Source organism: Urocampus carinirostris, chromosome 3, assembly GCF_059441175.1.
Source record: "Urocampus carinirostris isolate Australia breed hairy pipefish chromosome 3, RoL_Ucar_1.0, whole genome shotgun sequence".
NCBI lineage: Eukaryota > Metazoa > Chordata > Actinopteri > Syngnathiformes > Syngnathidae > Urocampus > Urocampus carinirostris.
The window spans coordinates 7,941,939-7,958,873 of NC_142351.1; the positions used below are offsets into that span (position 1 = coordinate 7,941,939).

The window sequence follows — 16,935 nt, forward strand, 5'->3', positions numbered from 1 at the left end:
TTGGGCATAAAGAAAAGTTCCAATTGTTTTGTATTTTCTCTTTTTTTTTGTAGATTTTGAAATGTTTCCACTCCCCTTTCTGCGACTTCCAGTGTTGATGTGTCAAGTCCCATTTCTTTGTTTGGCCCTTTATTACAAGACGTCTCGTTGGACTGCACAGGATTACAACGACACCATCTCCTGATCTGAAACCGACATCCGGGCAAGGAAGACCTCAAAACCTCAGCACGAGGAAATTAAATGTTGTTTATTCTTTTATTTCTTTTTCCTTGATTATATTTTTCCCCTTTGTTTCTTTTTGTCCTGGTTGTTTTCATTTTCCTAGCACGATGTTACAAAATTGGTAATGTAGGGACAAAGCAAGAAAACCGACCCGGGGAGCCTTGATACATATTGTGTATATATATATATATATATATATATATATATATATATATATATATATATATATATATCTATCTCACAAAATTTAGTGTTATCGAGGTTGAAATTGTAAATCGGCAACAAATATATCATAAATCTATATATTCATTGGGTTTTAATCATCAGTTTATTGGTAATACAAATCAGTTATCACTTCAAGATTTTTCCGTTCACAACAATATTGTACATTATACAAAATAATATCGGTGAAGTAATGATATTAATTTACACCAATCCAAATATACAACATGGATAGACATTTTTATTGTATAAAGCCTTTTTGAAGCAAGGTACACTTTTATTTATAAAAAAGTTCCGTGGCACAACGTCCGTCGAAAATATTTGAAAAGAGTTATTTCAAATATTTTTCTGTACTACCTCATATTGTGACTCATTCATTTGCAGGTAAATAGTACCCGTTCTTGTTATTATTTATATATTCTCATCTATATAAAAATAATTATGTTGGTTAAAATTAAGTTTAAAGACAATTAGAATTGAATTCATTTTAAACGTTAAAAAAAACACTATACGATCTCGTGTTAAAATGTATGTAAAAATGTATTGTTAAGCTTGATATTCTAAAATGTATTTTATGTAAACTGAAAAGAAGTATTTGATATGTTGAGGGCAGGCTACAGCGTGCTGCTAACGATGTTGAGAACTAGTGGAGGTGCTAACCACGTGTTGTGTGAGACTCATTCATTGCAGCAATTGTATTAAAAACCTTATCCTCCAGTCCAGCCTGAATGTGGATCTTTGGTGGCACGGCTACACCGCGGTTACAAATATATATAAGTTTGGATGCTATTTCATAGCAGTTGCTGCTAAACTTCATTTTATTTCCTGCACTTTTAATATTTGCTAGAGGTGAAAAATTAGTCATTTACAGTAAAAGGCTGAAAAAAATTGTATTTGAATTAAAACCCACTATTCATTCTTTCTTTTGAATCACTAATTTTGAAGTTTGGGAAGCATTGTCACTGTAGCAAAAGCGAAAATGACGAACCTGCCTCGAGCTGCTTGGAACCAGCCTCCGGTCGCCGAAGTTCTCGCTCGGTCTCCTCTTTGGCTCCTCGAAGCTTCTCTTCCCATAAACACACACTCACACACCAATAGCGGCCATGCAGCCATGCATGGCGCCGCCTGCTTATTAAGGGCATTGGGGATTCAGTGTCTTACCCAAGGACACTTTGACGTATAACACGGGAGTTAAACACCAAGTTTTTGGAGTCATATGTATTTTTTGTGGGCGTTTTTTTTAATTTATGATTATCGATTTCATTTATCTTTTGTCATTTATTTGAGCTGAAAAATCTATCTGCAGTATTTCTCCACGTGATTAAGCAAGATTTCTCCTTCGCTCTTGTTGTTTAGCTTTTATCTTGTGTCCCAACGATCGTTGTTGGAATCGATCATGTTTATGATGTTCATAAAAATATGTCAATTATTTTAAACTTAAGAAAGCTTTTTTTTCTGCCCAAAATACACCGGGATGAAGTGATACAAAGGAAAATGCAGGCCATGACAATTTCTAAGGAAGTTTTGAAACTTATATATCCTGAGTCCTCACAAATGAAATATTACATTTGGGGGGTTTCCGGGCTCGTCCTGCAAAATCAAGTTCAATAATCTGACGGCGGCCTAGCAAAAAAAATATTTTAGGGTTTGATCCGGGCGCCGTCCTGCCATTCATGTTACTCCGACGGGTTTCAACACTTGGGGTGAGGCTGGATTTTTTGGGGGGCCCGAGTTGATCTCTAAACAGAACTGCTAAGTGAGTTTACCAGCATTTCTTATGGGGAAAATCAATTCAGACCACGACGAAACCGTACCTAAATTTCCAATCTGGAACGGATTCAGTAGAAAAACTGTATTACTTTTGTCATGTAGCAGATTTGCTCAAAACAAAACACCGAGTAACATATTCCCAATTGTCAGATGAAGTCTTTGTCCCATTATTGATTTCACGTGTTTCAAGGTAGAAAACAGGGAATCGCAGACATATGTTGACGAGAACATTGAGAGCGGCTCTTTTTCCACATGGGTATTTTTCAGTCCAAAACGAAACGGGGCCTTTCAGTCTGTGATCTTCGCGTAGCTCAATCAATTCCAGTAGGGATTTCAGTCAGTCTCTGCATTAAAAGGGTCAATGGGGAAAGTGACCCGTGGTCGTTTCTGCTGCAGGTCCTCAAACCGCAAAGTAAAGTTCCCGTGCAGATTCACGAGCAGTGTCACATACTGCGCTGTATTCGTTTCAATGGCAGCTTTCTGCTGTGCGCTACGCAAAGAAGGAAAGTGGGATCAATTGCATACCTGTCGCGCTCCAGGGCTCCGGGCCCTAACAAACTTTCATGTTACATGTGTTTCGTTATATCATATATATTGTTAATGAACATTTTGTTGTGAGTTGCTCGACATGAATGAGGTTTTATTATAAAGAAAAAGTTCAAAAATGAAGTAGGTTGAACGTTCACTGTAGAAGAAAAAAACACATGCAAATAGAATTAAGTAGAATTTTCTTATTCAAATGATGAATTCATTTTCTGCATTAAATCATTGTTGGTAATATACTGATTAAAGGGATCATTTTCTCCTTTTTTTTTTAATAACGTTTTATTTCTCACACACACTTTGAAAGATGTTTGATTCCTCCATCATACAACAAAACAAACAAACAAAATATATAATTGACATACCCATAAAAAACAAAAGAACCAACAACAAAAAATGTTAATAAAATAAATGAAATAAAAAGTGAGGTGTTTAGAAATCAAGTAAAAATGGTGTGATAAGCTTCCATCTTTTCTCGAATTGATCTAGTTTCAGTTGAAGTCTTGCAGTGATTTCTGCCATAATCTACATTTGCTTTGTCTCTCCATTGTTTTATGTCAGGAGGTTGTGTTTTCAGCTCGGACACTGTGGTCATTTTCTTTGCTACCAGATGCATAACCTTTGTGGAAGAAAAAATGTAGGTTCGATAATCTTTTAAGTCTTCTTTCGTGATTGAATTAAGTACATCGGGAACCAGCCATGAGGGGGAGCCTTTTATTTCGTCATCCCAAAAGAACTCAGAGAACTCCAGACATAACAATGCTTTTATAGCTTCAGTTTGAGTACAACCCAAAAGGCGGCCCTAGTCCTCAGTAATCAACACGGAAGATGCTGTCGTACCTTATTAGGACATGTTGTTCGCCTCAGTTTGCTCAGAGAGTCCTTGAGGAAGGACTCATGCCCTTTTAGGGAAACTCAACTGTTTTGCCAAGGATCTTCTCGAATGATGTCAACATTCCCTCACTACTGTAAGCAATGTAAGCAAGTCTTTCTACATTTCTAAATGTATGCAACTCTATACTACAAATGCAAGTCTATTTACCACAACACCTTTAGTATATATTTATGATGACCGGTCAATAATCTTTCTTGCAAAATCCCTAATACGTAGGTCACTGGGTCCAACCGCAACTCCCAACCTATAATTAATTTTATTTCTGTATGAAAACTTCTCCAGAAATGTAATATTACGCGGAAATTCCAGAAAATATGCGTGAAATTTCCGACCCTCCCACAGTTACGCCAACATAGATTGGAGGTATTTTATATTTTGAAGTGGTGGAGGGTGTATAGAAGAATCACATTTTTTGCCGCCGACCAGAAATGGACACAGAACCCAATAGCGTCGTTTTCTCAGTTTTTCTTGAAAACGAGGAAGAGTAAGGCTTGGTTCCCCGATCCGATGGCTGACGTACAAGAGGAGCGGGCGATGCGCAAGTGGCACTTTTGTGTCTGGCGAGGAGGATCGGAGACAGGCGCGAATAGCAAGTCGTTGGCCGGGACTGGAGATCAAAAGCGGTGTCGAGTTCGTAAACGAGGTCGGTAACGGGAGACAGGCAGGTAACGGGGCAAAAAAGGTCAGGTAACAGGCAGACAGAATGGGGCGAAGTGAGGTCCGGAAATAGGTTCGCAACAAAGCTCAGGCAGAAAAAGGCAGGGCAGGCACAGAGACGGACGAAAAGGCTTACTGAGTTTCTTAGCAATAGTTCGTATAACGATCTGACAGCTTCCTCTTGGAAACCAGGGGTTTAAAAAGAAAGTAACAGCCAATCAGCTTTTCGGCCTGTTGGCGCAAATTAAGCTGTCGCAGCTGCGCTCTCTCAGCGATAATGACAATCTTTACTTTCCATTCAAACTGTCTCCATGTCGGACGGCTGGTTATTTTGTGTCCCTCTTTTTTTCCCCATTTGTCGTCTTTTATCACTACATTAGCTTCTTGTTCCCATTTTTCCTTGATTACCATCTCATTACTGAGATCCATTCGCAGAGCTTTATATAATTTTGAGATAACCCCCTTTATTGATTGTCCTTTTGAGTGTGAAATTAATAATTCCTCAACCTTAGTTGACTCTTTAAATACTTTACCCCATTCATCATGTTTCTGGAGGTAATGCCTGAGTTGCAACTATTTGTAAAGATCATTTCTAGTTAAGTAAAATTCTTGTTGAACGTGTTCTAACAATTTCAATGTCTGTCCGTTGAACACTTGGGTAATCAACATCAATCCTATTTGGGCCCATTTTTCAAATCCTACATCCATAACCAACCCCAGGTTTAAAGTCTGGAGTTTTGTCTATTTTTGTAGCCTCTTCACAGACCTTGATATTTTTTTTTTTGTACTGTTGACCATGTTTTAATAATTCCCTTAATCCATTCAGTCTGGATATTTAACTTGTTCCACATGACTATTACCTTGAGGCTTGGGCACCAGTGAGCGGTGCGCCCTCTCAATACGAATGTCCATGTGCCCTGTTGTCGGAACGCCCGACTTATTGAAGCCCGTTATGAAGCCGATTGTATCGTTCCTCTCGGCACCCTACGGAATGCCATTCCAATGTTGTTGCGTCTTGATCATGACTCCGAATCCTCATACTTTGTTGCTAATTTGGCGGTATGCTGGAGCAGGGAGGCTGTGGATCGTTCCAATCGCGCCGTTCGCTCTTCCGTGTTAGTATTCAGCTCCTCCATGCGCTCCACTTTTTGCTCCAGCAACACAGTTCTTTCCAAAAGTTCTTTGATACTTTTTTCAAGCCCTCTGCTCCCTCGTTCTGTTTCTCCTTTGCGCCAGTTTCCTCGACAAGTCTTCCCTCCTTGACTATATTTAATTGAAGTGTTTTTCTCTAATATAAATGACAAATTATCCCTTTTCTGTCTTTTTCCTGGTAGGTATTACGTTATTTTGTAGTGGTTTTTCCAGAGCGACTTTCCTTGCTGCCGTCTACCACATGGCAATCTTATTGTTTCATAATTGTAATTGTTGATAACAGCCAAAATTTATGCGGACATACGATGAAATCGATCATCTATCAATAAACATGACACAAATCATTAATCTTTTGAATCCAGATGAAGACTTTGGGGTTTCAAATCTTTATTCTACAGCAGGAGAGTCTGCTCACTTCCTGTGAATGAATGTGGGGTTTTTGATGTGTTGGCAGAGTCAGTTGTTGGAAAAAGGTGAGGGGAAATAGTTTTGTGGCAGTAATGTTCCTATAGACGGCCTGTGTGATACTTGGTCAATTAAGCGTTTTTTAAGCTCCCATTTTCAGTGAGTGTTTGACCACAAACTGAGCAAGAAAAAGGCTTCTCGACAGTGTGAGTTAGTTAGTGTAATTTCAAGTTTCCCTGTTGGGAGAATTTTTTTACCACAAACTGAGCAGGCAAAAGGCTTCTCACCCGTGCGGTTTCTTGTGTGTTATTTCTAGTGCCATTATGGACAAATTTTTCACCACAAAGTCAACAGGTCAAAGGTTTCTCACCTGTGTGGGTTCTAATGTGTATTTTTAAGTTCCCACTCCGGGTGAAACTTTGACCGCAAACTGAGCAGGAAAAGGGCTTCTCGCCAGTGTGGGTTCTAGTGTGCCTTTTAATGCTCGAATTGTGGATGAAACGTTTTCCACAAATTGGGCAGACAAAAGGCTTCTCGCCAGTGTGGGTTTTACTATGTTTTGTTAAACTCCCATTTTCTGTGAATCTTTTCCCACAAATGGAGCAAGCAAAAGGTTTCTCACCAGAGTGGGTTCTAATGTGTCTCTTTAAGCTTCCACTCACGGTAAAACTCTTACCACAAACTGAGCAGGAAAAAAGCTTCTCGCCAGTGTGGGTTCTCATGTGTTTTTTTAAGCTCCCACTCCGGATGAATCGTTTTCCACAAATTGAGCAAGCAAAAGGCTTCTCGCCAGTATGGGCTCTAATGTGTTTTGTTAAACTCCCATTTTCTGTGAATCTTTTACCACAAATTGAGCAAGTGAAAGGCTTTGCACCAGTGTGTGTTCTAATGTGTTTCTTTAAGCTTCCACTCACGGTAAAACTCTTACCACAAATTGAGCAGGTGAAAAGCTTCTCGCCAGTGTGGGTTAGTTGGTGTAATTTCAAGTGTCCACTTCGGGCGAATTTTTTACCGCAAACTGAGCAGGAAAAAGGCTTCTCACCAGTGTGGGTTCTCATGTGTTTTTTTAAGTCCCCACTCCGGCTAAATCGTTTTCCACAAATTGAGCAGACAAAAGGCTTCTCGCCACTGTGGGATCTAAAATGTTTTGTTAAACTCCCTTTTTCTGTGAATTGTTTACCACAAACTGAGCAAGCGAAAGGCTTCTCCCCAGTGTGGGTTAGTGTGTGTCTTTTTAAGTCCCCACGCTGGAGGTATCCTTTTCCACAAACTGAACAGGAAAAAGGCTTATCCCCAGTGTGGGTTCTAATGTGTTTTGTTAAGTCCCCACTATGTGTGAATGTTACACCACAAACTGAGCAGGCAAAAGAGTTCTCCCCATCCTGGAATATCATATGTAACTTCATATGAGACTTGCGTCGAAACTTTTTCTCACCCTGAGAACATGTGTTACCCCCTTCCGACTGCGAGTCGCTTTCAGGGCTCGCAGAGTGGGACGTGTCGTCGTCATCCGTTTCCACGTGTTGAGGGGAGCTGATGCTTAGAGGCTCCTGCCAACTGTTATTTTCAGCTTGTCCTTGATCTTCGACGGTTGAACGGACCCCGGTCACTAGCAAGACTGGAAAATCTTGCTCCTCTTTAACGCGAACAGGCTCCCCATCCTCTGACTCTAGCTTAACGTGATAAGGCTTCAGATCTTCCTCCTCCTCCTCAATTTTAACGGCGGGCAACTCTGGTTCCTGCCGCGCAGTAGGAAGACATTCTTGGCTGACGTCTGCAAGACACAAGTCACATTTATTTGTATTGCCCTGAAGATTTCAAAATGGCGGCGCCCTGTATGGCTGCGGCTGCATCTGCTCCCGACAGTTTCTCACATTCTGGTCAAAAACCTCAATCTTCGACTCAGTTTATGAGGGCGAACAAAGACAACTCTAACTGCAGATTAATATACGATCGCAGTTTTTTGCTGGATATGCGAACATCCAGAAATCCAGCGCAAATTTCTACGATCACTCTGGAGTGTTTACTTAGCCTCGGAGTGCTACGTCAACAGAAGCCAGAGGCCTACAAAGCAGCGAATAAAAGTGGCAAGCGGAAGCGCTGTGACCGGGGAAGGAAACGAGGTTGTCGGGCCGGGCTAACGGCTCGGCTGAAGGCCAAACCCTTCAAAACGCCTCTACCATCCATTTTCCTATCCAACGTCCGCTCCCTGGACAACAAACTGGACCATTTACAAGTGGAATTTACATCGAACCGCGAGTTGACGAACTGTTGTGCTTTAATTCTGACGGAGACATGGCTAAACTCATCTATCCCGAATGACGCTGTTAGCATTGTGGGGCTAACTGCTTTCCGCGCTGATAGAAGCGGCGAGCTCACCGGCAAGAGCAGGGGTGGCGGTCTATGCATTTATACCAACAACAACTGGTTTAGAAATGCGAAGATAATCTCGAATCACTGCTCACGAGACATTGAACTTTTGACGGTGATCTGCAGACCCTTCTACCTACCGAGGGAGTTTAGCGCGACCATCATTACTGCCGTGTACGTGCCCCCCAGCGCTAATACGAAGGAGGCAATGGACGTTCTCTACCGAACTGTGAGTGAACTGCAGCATGCTTACACCGAGTGCATTTTTATTGCGGCGGGGGACTTTAACCAGGCCAATATGAAAACAGTTCTCCCGCATTTCCATCAGCATGTAAATTTTGCTACAAGAGGTAGGAACACATTAGACCTGGCCTACACAAACATCAAAGGTGCATATAAAGCAGCCCCCCGCCCCCACCTTGGCTCATCAGATCACCTTTCTGTTATGCTAATTCCAGCATACAAGCCCCTGCTGACCAGAGAAAAACCTACAGTGAAGCAGGTGAGGGTGTGGTCTGAGGGGGCAATGGAGGCACTACAGGACTGCTTTGATTGCACTGATTGGGACATGTTTAAATCGGCTGCCACTTACAACAACAAAATAAATATAGATGAGTACGCCATTTCTGTGTCAGCCTACATCAGTAAATGCGCAGAAGACGTCAGCAATACCAAAACTATATGCACCCGTGCCAATCAGAAGCCCTAGATGACTGCTGAGATACGCAAACAACTAAAAGTACGGAACCTTTTCTTTAAATCTGGCGACAAGGAGGCGCTGAGATCAGCGAGGGCTAACCTGAACCGTGCTATCAGACTAGCAAAGCGAACGCACAGTCAAAAAATCCAGGACCGTTTCCTCAGCACAACCAACACCAGGGATATGTGGAAAGGCATTCAGGCCATCACCAGATACAAGCCAACCACCGCCCCAGTGCAGGACACTAGCATGGACTTTCTGAATGACCTCAACAAATTCTTTGGAAGGTTCAAGGCACATAACGGCACCCCTGCAGCGAAAGCGGTTCCAAATCAGGACGAAATGGCACTCCACCTGGACTCAACTGACGTGAGGAAGACCCTGAGAGGGGTCAACACAAGGAAGGCTCCAGGCCCGGACAACATTCCGGGGCAGGTACTTAGGGAGTGCACCGATCAGCTGGCTTGTGTACTAACAGACATTTTCAACACCTTGCTAGACCAAGCCAAAGTACCATCATGCTTCAAAATTGCCAACATCATCCCAGTGCCAAAGAAACCCCAGATCTTATCATTCAACGATTACCGGCCCGTTGCACTGACTCCTATCATAATGAAGTGCTTTGAGAGACTGGTTAAAGAGCACATCACCTCCAGTCTCCCCTCCTCATTCGACCCCTTTCAGTTTGCCTACCGGACAAACCGCTCCACCAGGGATGCCATCTCCTCTGCGCTTCACCTGAGCCTGACACACCTAGAGGAGAAGAACACCCATGTGCGGATGCTGTTCCTGGACCTCAGTTCAGCATTCAACACCATCATCCCACAACATCTGGTAAACAAAATGAGACTCCTGGGTTTCAACACCCCCCTGCGGAACTGGCTCCTGGACTTCCTCAGTGACAGACCCCAATCAGTGCGGATAGGTCAGAACATCTCAGATGTCATCTACCTCAGCACGGGCTCCCCCCAAGGCTGTGTCCTGAGCCCATTGCTGTTCACCTTGATGACACACGACTGCGTCCCTAGGTCCGCCACAAACCACATCGTGAAGTATGCTGACGACACAACAGTGGTGGGCCTAATCAGGGACGACAACGACCTGGCCTACAGAGAGGAGGTGGAGCAGTTGGTGGGCTGGTGCAGGGACAACAGCCTGGTCCTGAATGTTGACAAAACTAAAGAGATCATTGTCGACTTTAGGAAAAACCAGCCCAACCATGCCCCACTTTGCATCAACAACAAGGCTGTGGAGGTTGTCAGCAGTATCAAGTTCCTAGGGGTGCACATTACAAACAAACTCACCTGGTCCGTGAACACTGCATCACTGGTTAAGAGGGCACAGCAGCGCCTGTACTTCCTGCGGAGGATGAGGAGAGCCCACCTGCCCCCACCCTCCCTCATCACATTCTACAGGGGCACCATAGAGAGTATCCTGACCAGCTGTATCTCTGTGTGGTGTGGAGGCTGCAGCGCTACCGACTGGGGTAGTGTGAGGAGGGTAACGAGGACAGCAGAGAAAATAATCGGGACTACACTTCCCTCCATTCAGGACATTGGCCAGAAGCGCTGCCTATCCCATGCTAAGAACATTATCGGGGACCCCTCTCACCCCCATCATGGACTGTTCACTCTGCTAGCCTCTGGGAAGAGGTACTGCAGTGTGCGGTGCAGGACCACCAGGTTCCGCAGTAGTCTAGTCCCCCTGGCCATTAGACTGTTAAATGGTCAATCTAACATATACTGGACTGTCTCAGAAAATTAGAATATTGTGATAAAGTTCTTTATTTTCTGTAATGCAATTAAAAAAACAAAAATGTCATACATTCTGGATTCATTACACATCAACTGAACTATTTCAAGCCTTTTATTATTTTAATATTGCTGAATTTGGCTTACAGCTTAAGAAAACTCAAAAATCCTATCTCAAAATATTAGAATATCATGCAAAAGTATACAAGTAGGCTATTCAACTAATCACCTGAATCATCTAATTAACTCGAAACACCTTGCGAGGGTTTCCTGAGCCTTAAAAACACTCAGCTTGGTTCAGTAAACTAAATCACAAGTATGGGGAAGACTGCTGTCCAGAGGACCATCATTGATACCCTCCATCAGGAGGGTAAGACACAAAAAGAAATTTCTCAAAGAGCAGGCTGTTCACAGAGTGCAGTTTCAAAGCATATCCACAAAAAGTCTGTTGGAAGGGAAAAATGTGGCCGGAAACGCTGCACAACCAAGAGAGATGACCGCAGCCTTAACAAAATTGTGAAGAAGAGCCGCTTCCAGAATTTGAGGGAGCTTCAAAGACAGTGGGCTGAAGCTGGAGTCCAGGTATCAAAAGCCACAGTTCACAGACGTGTCCGGGAAATGGGCTACAATAGCCGTATTCCCATGGTCGAGCCACTTCTGAACTCAAGACAACGGAAGAAGCGTCTGACTTGGGCTATGGAGAAGAAGCACTGGACAGTTGCAGAGTGGTCCAAAGTCCTCTTTTCAGACGAAAGCAAGTTTTGCATTTCATTTGGAAGTCAAGGCGCCAGAGTCTGGAGAAAGGCTGGAGAAGAGCAAAATCCAAGTTGCTTGAAATCCAGTGTGAAGTTCCCACAGTCAGCAATGGTTTGGGGAGCCATGTCAGCTGCTGGTGTTGGTCCACTGTGTTTCATCAAGTCCAGAGTAAATGCAACTGTGTACCAAGAGATTTTAGAGCACTACATGCTTCCATCTGCTGAAAAGCTCTATGGAGACGAGTATTTCATTTTCCAGCATGATCTGGCACCTGCACGCAGTGCCAAAACCACCAGTAACTGGTGCACTGACCATGGCATCACTGTCCTTGATTGGCCCGCTAATTCCCCTGACCTGAACCCCATCGAGAATTTGTGGGGTATAGTTAAGAAGAAGATGAAAGACACCAGACCTACAAATGCAAATGAGCTGAAGGCCGCTATCGAAGCATCCTGGGCATCAATAACACCTCAGCAATGCCACAGGCTGATTGCCTCCATGCCACGCCGGATTGATGCAGTAATCCGTGCAAAAGGATTCTCAACCAAGTACTGAGTGCATCAATGGACATTTTCAAATGTTTGATTTAGTTTTGCTGTTATAAAATTATTTTTTTACTTGGTCTGAGGAAGTATTCTAATATTTTGAGATAGGATTTTTGAGTTTTTTTCAGCTGTAAGCCAAAATCAGCAATATTCAAATAATAAAAGGCTTGAAATAGTTCAGTTGATGTGTAATGAATCCAGAATGTATGACATTTTTGTTTTTTTTAATTGCATTACAGAAAATAAAGAACTTTATCACAATATTCTAATTTTCTGAGACAGTCCAGTAGTTAACCTAAATCTAAACGGCTGCTAATCTGACTTTTTGCACTACTGGCAGTTCTTTATAGCTCGCCACTCCTTGCACATTTGCTCTCTGCACCATTGTACTTACAGCGTTATTGTTACAGTGTTATTGTTACTGTTTACCTGACTTGTTAACCTGACTGCCCATTTTGCACATCTGGTTAGCTACTCCTCTTGCACTATGGGCACTATGGTAAAATACTATACGTAGCCATAATACAATACAACTTTTATTTATATCTGTACATTCAAGGAAACTGTGCGGGTCAGATGTATCGACATTTCGTTCTGTATACACGTGTACTAGAATGACAATAAAGTAGATCTGAATCTGAAACTCGTTCAGTGCCATATAATATGTTTTCAGAAGCTTGTCCCTGAGTGCCAAAATGTAAAAAAATGCTAAAGGCTTAGGCGCTGCTGACCACTAAGTATTAAGCCTCTGGGAATTAAATCATCACTAGATGAGAGGAGTAGCTTTGATCAGATGCCGCATTTTTTTCCTGTTTTCTCCAAATTACTCTGTATGGCGGTGAGTTGGCGTCGGCGTATATGCTAAGTACACACAGTGTGACGAGAAAAGCAAAGATATAAGTACAGACTGTTAACGCTTTAAATCTTTATTCTTTTTTTAAAAAAATGACTAAAGGCATTCGTTGAGATGACGTTTCGTAGGACCCTACAATCACCATGACGACCTGAATCATGTGATCCGGCACCCGAAACATCAGGGGCTAAGAATTTTTGCAAAGTCATGCATAAGTTTAGTGTTCTTGCAATCAAATGTTATTTTTCAAGCAAAGTGCCCTATTGTTTATGGAAAGTATTGTTTAAATATTCTATGTATCAAAAATATAGATATAAAAAAAAGTGTGGAGGCGAAACTTCTGCTTGAAAACTTCTTACATCGTTATGCAAGGAGCCAAATTTCTCTGAAGTTTTTCGGGAAACAAGTATTTTCAGAAAAATTGGCAATGTCATCAAATCTCTTGGTTGCTGACCCCTGGTGTAAAGTGTAAAGGAGAGGCGAGCCGTTTCTTTTGAAACGAATGTGGAATAGGAAAGCTCGATGCGGTTGGGAAAATGGTCGGAACGCTTTTTTTCCACCCACTTTCTACCACGGAGGTGGAACTCGCCTAGCGTTTCCATAAGTAAGTTAAGCTTGACTGTATTTATCTTTATAGAGCATATTCTTTTATGAGATGTTTATTTTTTTGCACAAAACAATACAGGTTACTTACATAAACCTTAAACATACAAAATATAGCACCAGAGCAACTTACCAACAAATTCAACTTATGAACAATCGTCCTTAAGTATGGCAGCGTCTGTATATAGAAGAGACCGCATACAGTTGTAACATTTTGCCTCCTCCCTGTCCATTTTATGATATTTTATGCTAGTCCTCTCAAACTGTTATACATGGTATCCTAATTCTGTTTTTTTTTTCAAGTAGACATCTATGGTCGAGTGCTGAGTAGCTCCAAAAGTCTGTGTTACAACTGTACCCGGTACAGAACTCTTCATTTGATAGATGACAAGAAGCGCATTGGATTCAAGTAGAGTCACATTTATTTATATAGCCCTTAATCACAAAAAATATCTCAAAGGACTGCACAATCTACACATAACTCTAGCTTAAACTAGCCCCAATCCTATTTCAGATCACTAAATTCAATTTGAGACCCTAAAGAGGAGCCTAAGCCTTAGTTTTTCTAGCCCTGGCCTCCATCCTATTTTGGAACCTTATGTTTAAAACCCTGATTTGAAGCCCAAACCCTAGCCGGGAACCTAACCTGTTATGCCAAGAAATGCACCCCTCCAGAGAATTACATCCCGTAGCTACTATAACTATGGCGAACATATAACTCCATAATGATCCATATTGTTAGAATATGATACAGTGAAATAGTGAATGTGTTTAATTGCTGTTAAAAGTGTCAATAAAATTGTTCAAACCAAAAAATGCACGTCACGTTTATTTTGCCTTTTTCTACTGAAATCGCTCGTTTTGAAACTGTTATCCAATCTACCATAAAGCTTATTATGCTGAAATGAACTGTCAAATCATCAACAGATAAACGGGAGACGTTTATGTTACCTGCTCAAAAGTGATTTATATAAGGCGTGCATTACCGTTCGATTACATTCACAACAAATACAAAGACGGAATGGTCTAAGTTGTATTAAATTTCCAAGAAATGCAAGACGAAGTGGTTTTGGTTGTATGTTCGCCATTACATTCCCGAAAATTGATGTAAAATTGAGATAAAACGAGGTAAAAGTGGTTATAGTAGCTACGGGATGCAAATCTCGGCAGGGATGCATTTCTCGGCATGACAAAGGCCACCCCACACTGGTAACGCCCCTGATGCCAAGGATGTCTACCTATCTATCTACCTTGGTCATATCCCTCGAGAGGGGTGACCGACAGCTAGACAAACACATACAATAACAAAGAAAATAAAAGGAAAAAAAATGTTTGGACCATGGCCAACCCAATTGCCTAAGCACCCAAACAAGTTAAGCACCTCGGCACCTAAATTGGTCATGCTTTCGTCCCTCCAGATTACCCCTGCCGCATCACATGGGTGCCCAGCCCATCCTTAAGAAGGCATCCACAATCCCACTATCCTTTCACAAAACCTCATCAAGGATGTAGCAGAAGCAAAAAATGACGGACCTGCCCCGAGCTGCTTGGAAAAGGCGTCCGGTAATCGACGTTCTCGCTCGGTCTCCTCTTTGGTTCCCCGAAGCTTCTCTTGAAAAGATCCTTCCCCACTGGAGCACATTTTCTCCAAGTTTGAACGAAAAAACGCTCCAACTCGGGAGTAAAAAGGACAAACCTTCGGAAAGGACTGCAAAGTGATACTTCTATCGAATTTACGTTGTTTTAAGTTGAATATAGGACAATTTATCGTTCGGCAGCCATGACACCTTCTCTTTCGAAACCCCACCGCAATGGATTGTGGGACACAGATACAAATAGAGGACTAGATAGGTCAGCGTGCTCTAGCAGCCGGCTAACCCGCATGCCTACCCAGCGGCCATTTTGGTCGGGGCAACTTCGCGCAATGGAAGTACATTGAAAAAAAAATCACAACCTGCTCATTTCATTCATATTTTCCGTTTTTTTTCACATTTTCATTTTGATGGTTTTGACAAGATATATTTTTATGGAGGGCAACGATTTTTAATTCAATTAATTTTTAAGTTTGTTTATTCTGGAATAATTTTCCTGACTGTTTTAAATTCATATATTTTTATTTATTTATTAAAAAGAAAGTGTATTCAATATATATTCATCCCGTTCAAAGGTGTGGTTTGAGTTCTGGCCCTCTGTATAATTGAGTTTGACACCCCTGATCTATACGTGTAACAGAGTTGAAATTTGATTGTTTTGAATGTTTTTTTGAATTCTCACAAAATCTGTGTTTTTGTTGTATTACTGTTAATATTCCGGTACCTCATTCAGTTGTTAAGTCATGGGCGTCTGCGACTGTTCTTTTCGTTTGGCACTTTATGGGCTTCAGCGCTTGCCGTAGCTTAAATTAGTTTGTAAGCGTTGAAGGTAAGATGTGCCCAATATCAGTTGGATAAAAAAAATGCATATTTTGCTAGACATTTGAGCTGCTTTCGAAATTATTTTTGTATATAAAGATATATAAGTTGTTCTAAATGATGTATATTAAAAAAACACTAAATAAGAGGTTAAGCAATACAGTGTAGTGGGTTGTACATAATTCACCCACGGAACTATTGTTTAGTTGGCGAGTTCCTAGGGGGACTCTTAATTCGACCGGTTCTAGCCACTCTCGTGTGTTTGTTTGGGTTATCGCAAGTTTACATGTTATTAAAGCAGCGTCCGTTGGCACCTTTGTTGACACTCCGCCTACGACTCCCGTCTCTGCTCGCTACATTGGTGACCCCGACATTAGTCTCGTGGAAGTTTCCGAGGCTGTGCATACTACTGAGCATACCGTCATGGCATACGCGCCCACCCTCAAGCTCCCCGAGTTCTGGGAGTCATCAGCGCTAACGTGGTTCGCACAAGCAGAGGCTCAATTCGCCCTGCACGGAATCACTAATGATGACTCTCGCTATTACCACGTGGTGTCTGCTCTGGGGAGCTCAACTGCAGCCAGAGCGGTGAGTTTCATCACATCCCCTCCTGAACTGGATAAATATAAGGGACTGAAGGCATATCTCCTCAGAATCTTTGAACTGTCGCGTTCTGAGCGTGCTCGACGCCTCCTTGCTATTCAGGGCTTAGGAGACAGTAAGCCATCGGATCACATGGAAATGATGTTAAACTTGCTTGGCACCGAAGAGCCAAATTTTCTTTTCATTGAACTTTTTCTGCGTCACATGCCGCCGCATGTCCAGACGGCGCTTGCGAATACAACCATTACAGATCCGCGTGCACTGGCAGAGGAAGCGGACCGTTTTTTCCTGGCCACACATAGATACACACATGAGGTGCTGGCCCCTACACGCACTTACAAACCATCAAGTGCGACGCCCCCAGCCAGCAAGGCACGCGCGGCCACCGACGATCAGAATGTGTCAGGTCTGTGTTACTACCATGCACGTTTTGGGCCCAGGGCCAAGAAGTGCCGTCCCCCTTGCACCTCCAACGCG

The 16,935-nt window shown here is 42.3% G+C and overlaps 2 protein-coding genes across 2 annotated transcripts in view; one reads left to right on the top strand and one right to left on the bottom strand.

Moving 5' to 3' along the window:
- Positions 1–16,935, top strand: part of LOC148368502 (uncharacterized) — a 44,763-nt gene that overhangs the window by 18,485 nt on the left and 9,343 nt on the right. The window lies entirely within an intron of this gene.
- LOC148368505 (uncharacterized) lies at positions 5,096–15,239 on the bottom strand. The gene is made up of 2 exons (XM_088330540.1): positions 14,978–15,239; positions 5,096–7,640 (listed from the first exon to the last, which is right to left on the bottom strand). The coding sequence occupies exons 1-2, from the start codon at positions 15,084–15,086 to the stop codon at positions 6,214–6,216; spliced, it is 1,536 nt and encodes a 511-aa protein (XP_088186666.1). The 5' UTR covers positions 15,087–15,239; the 3' UTR covers positions 5,096–6,213.

Excerpts from the sequence above, each read along its gene's own strand:
- LOC148368505 (XM_088330540.1), bottom strand. The coding sequence starts at position 15,086 with ATGTGCTCCAGTGGGGAAGGATCTTTTCAAGAGAAGCTTCGGGGAACC. Across the intron at positions 7,641-14,977 it reads TTCCAAGCAGCTCGGGGCAG|ACGTCAGCCAAGAATGTCTT; the intron begins GTCCGTCATTTT and ends TGTGTCTTGCAG.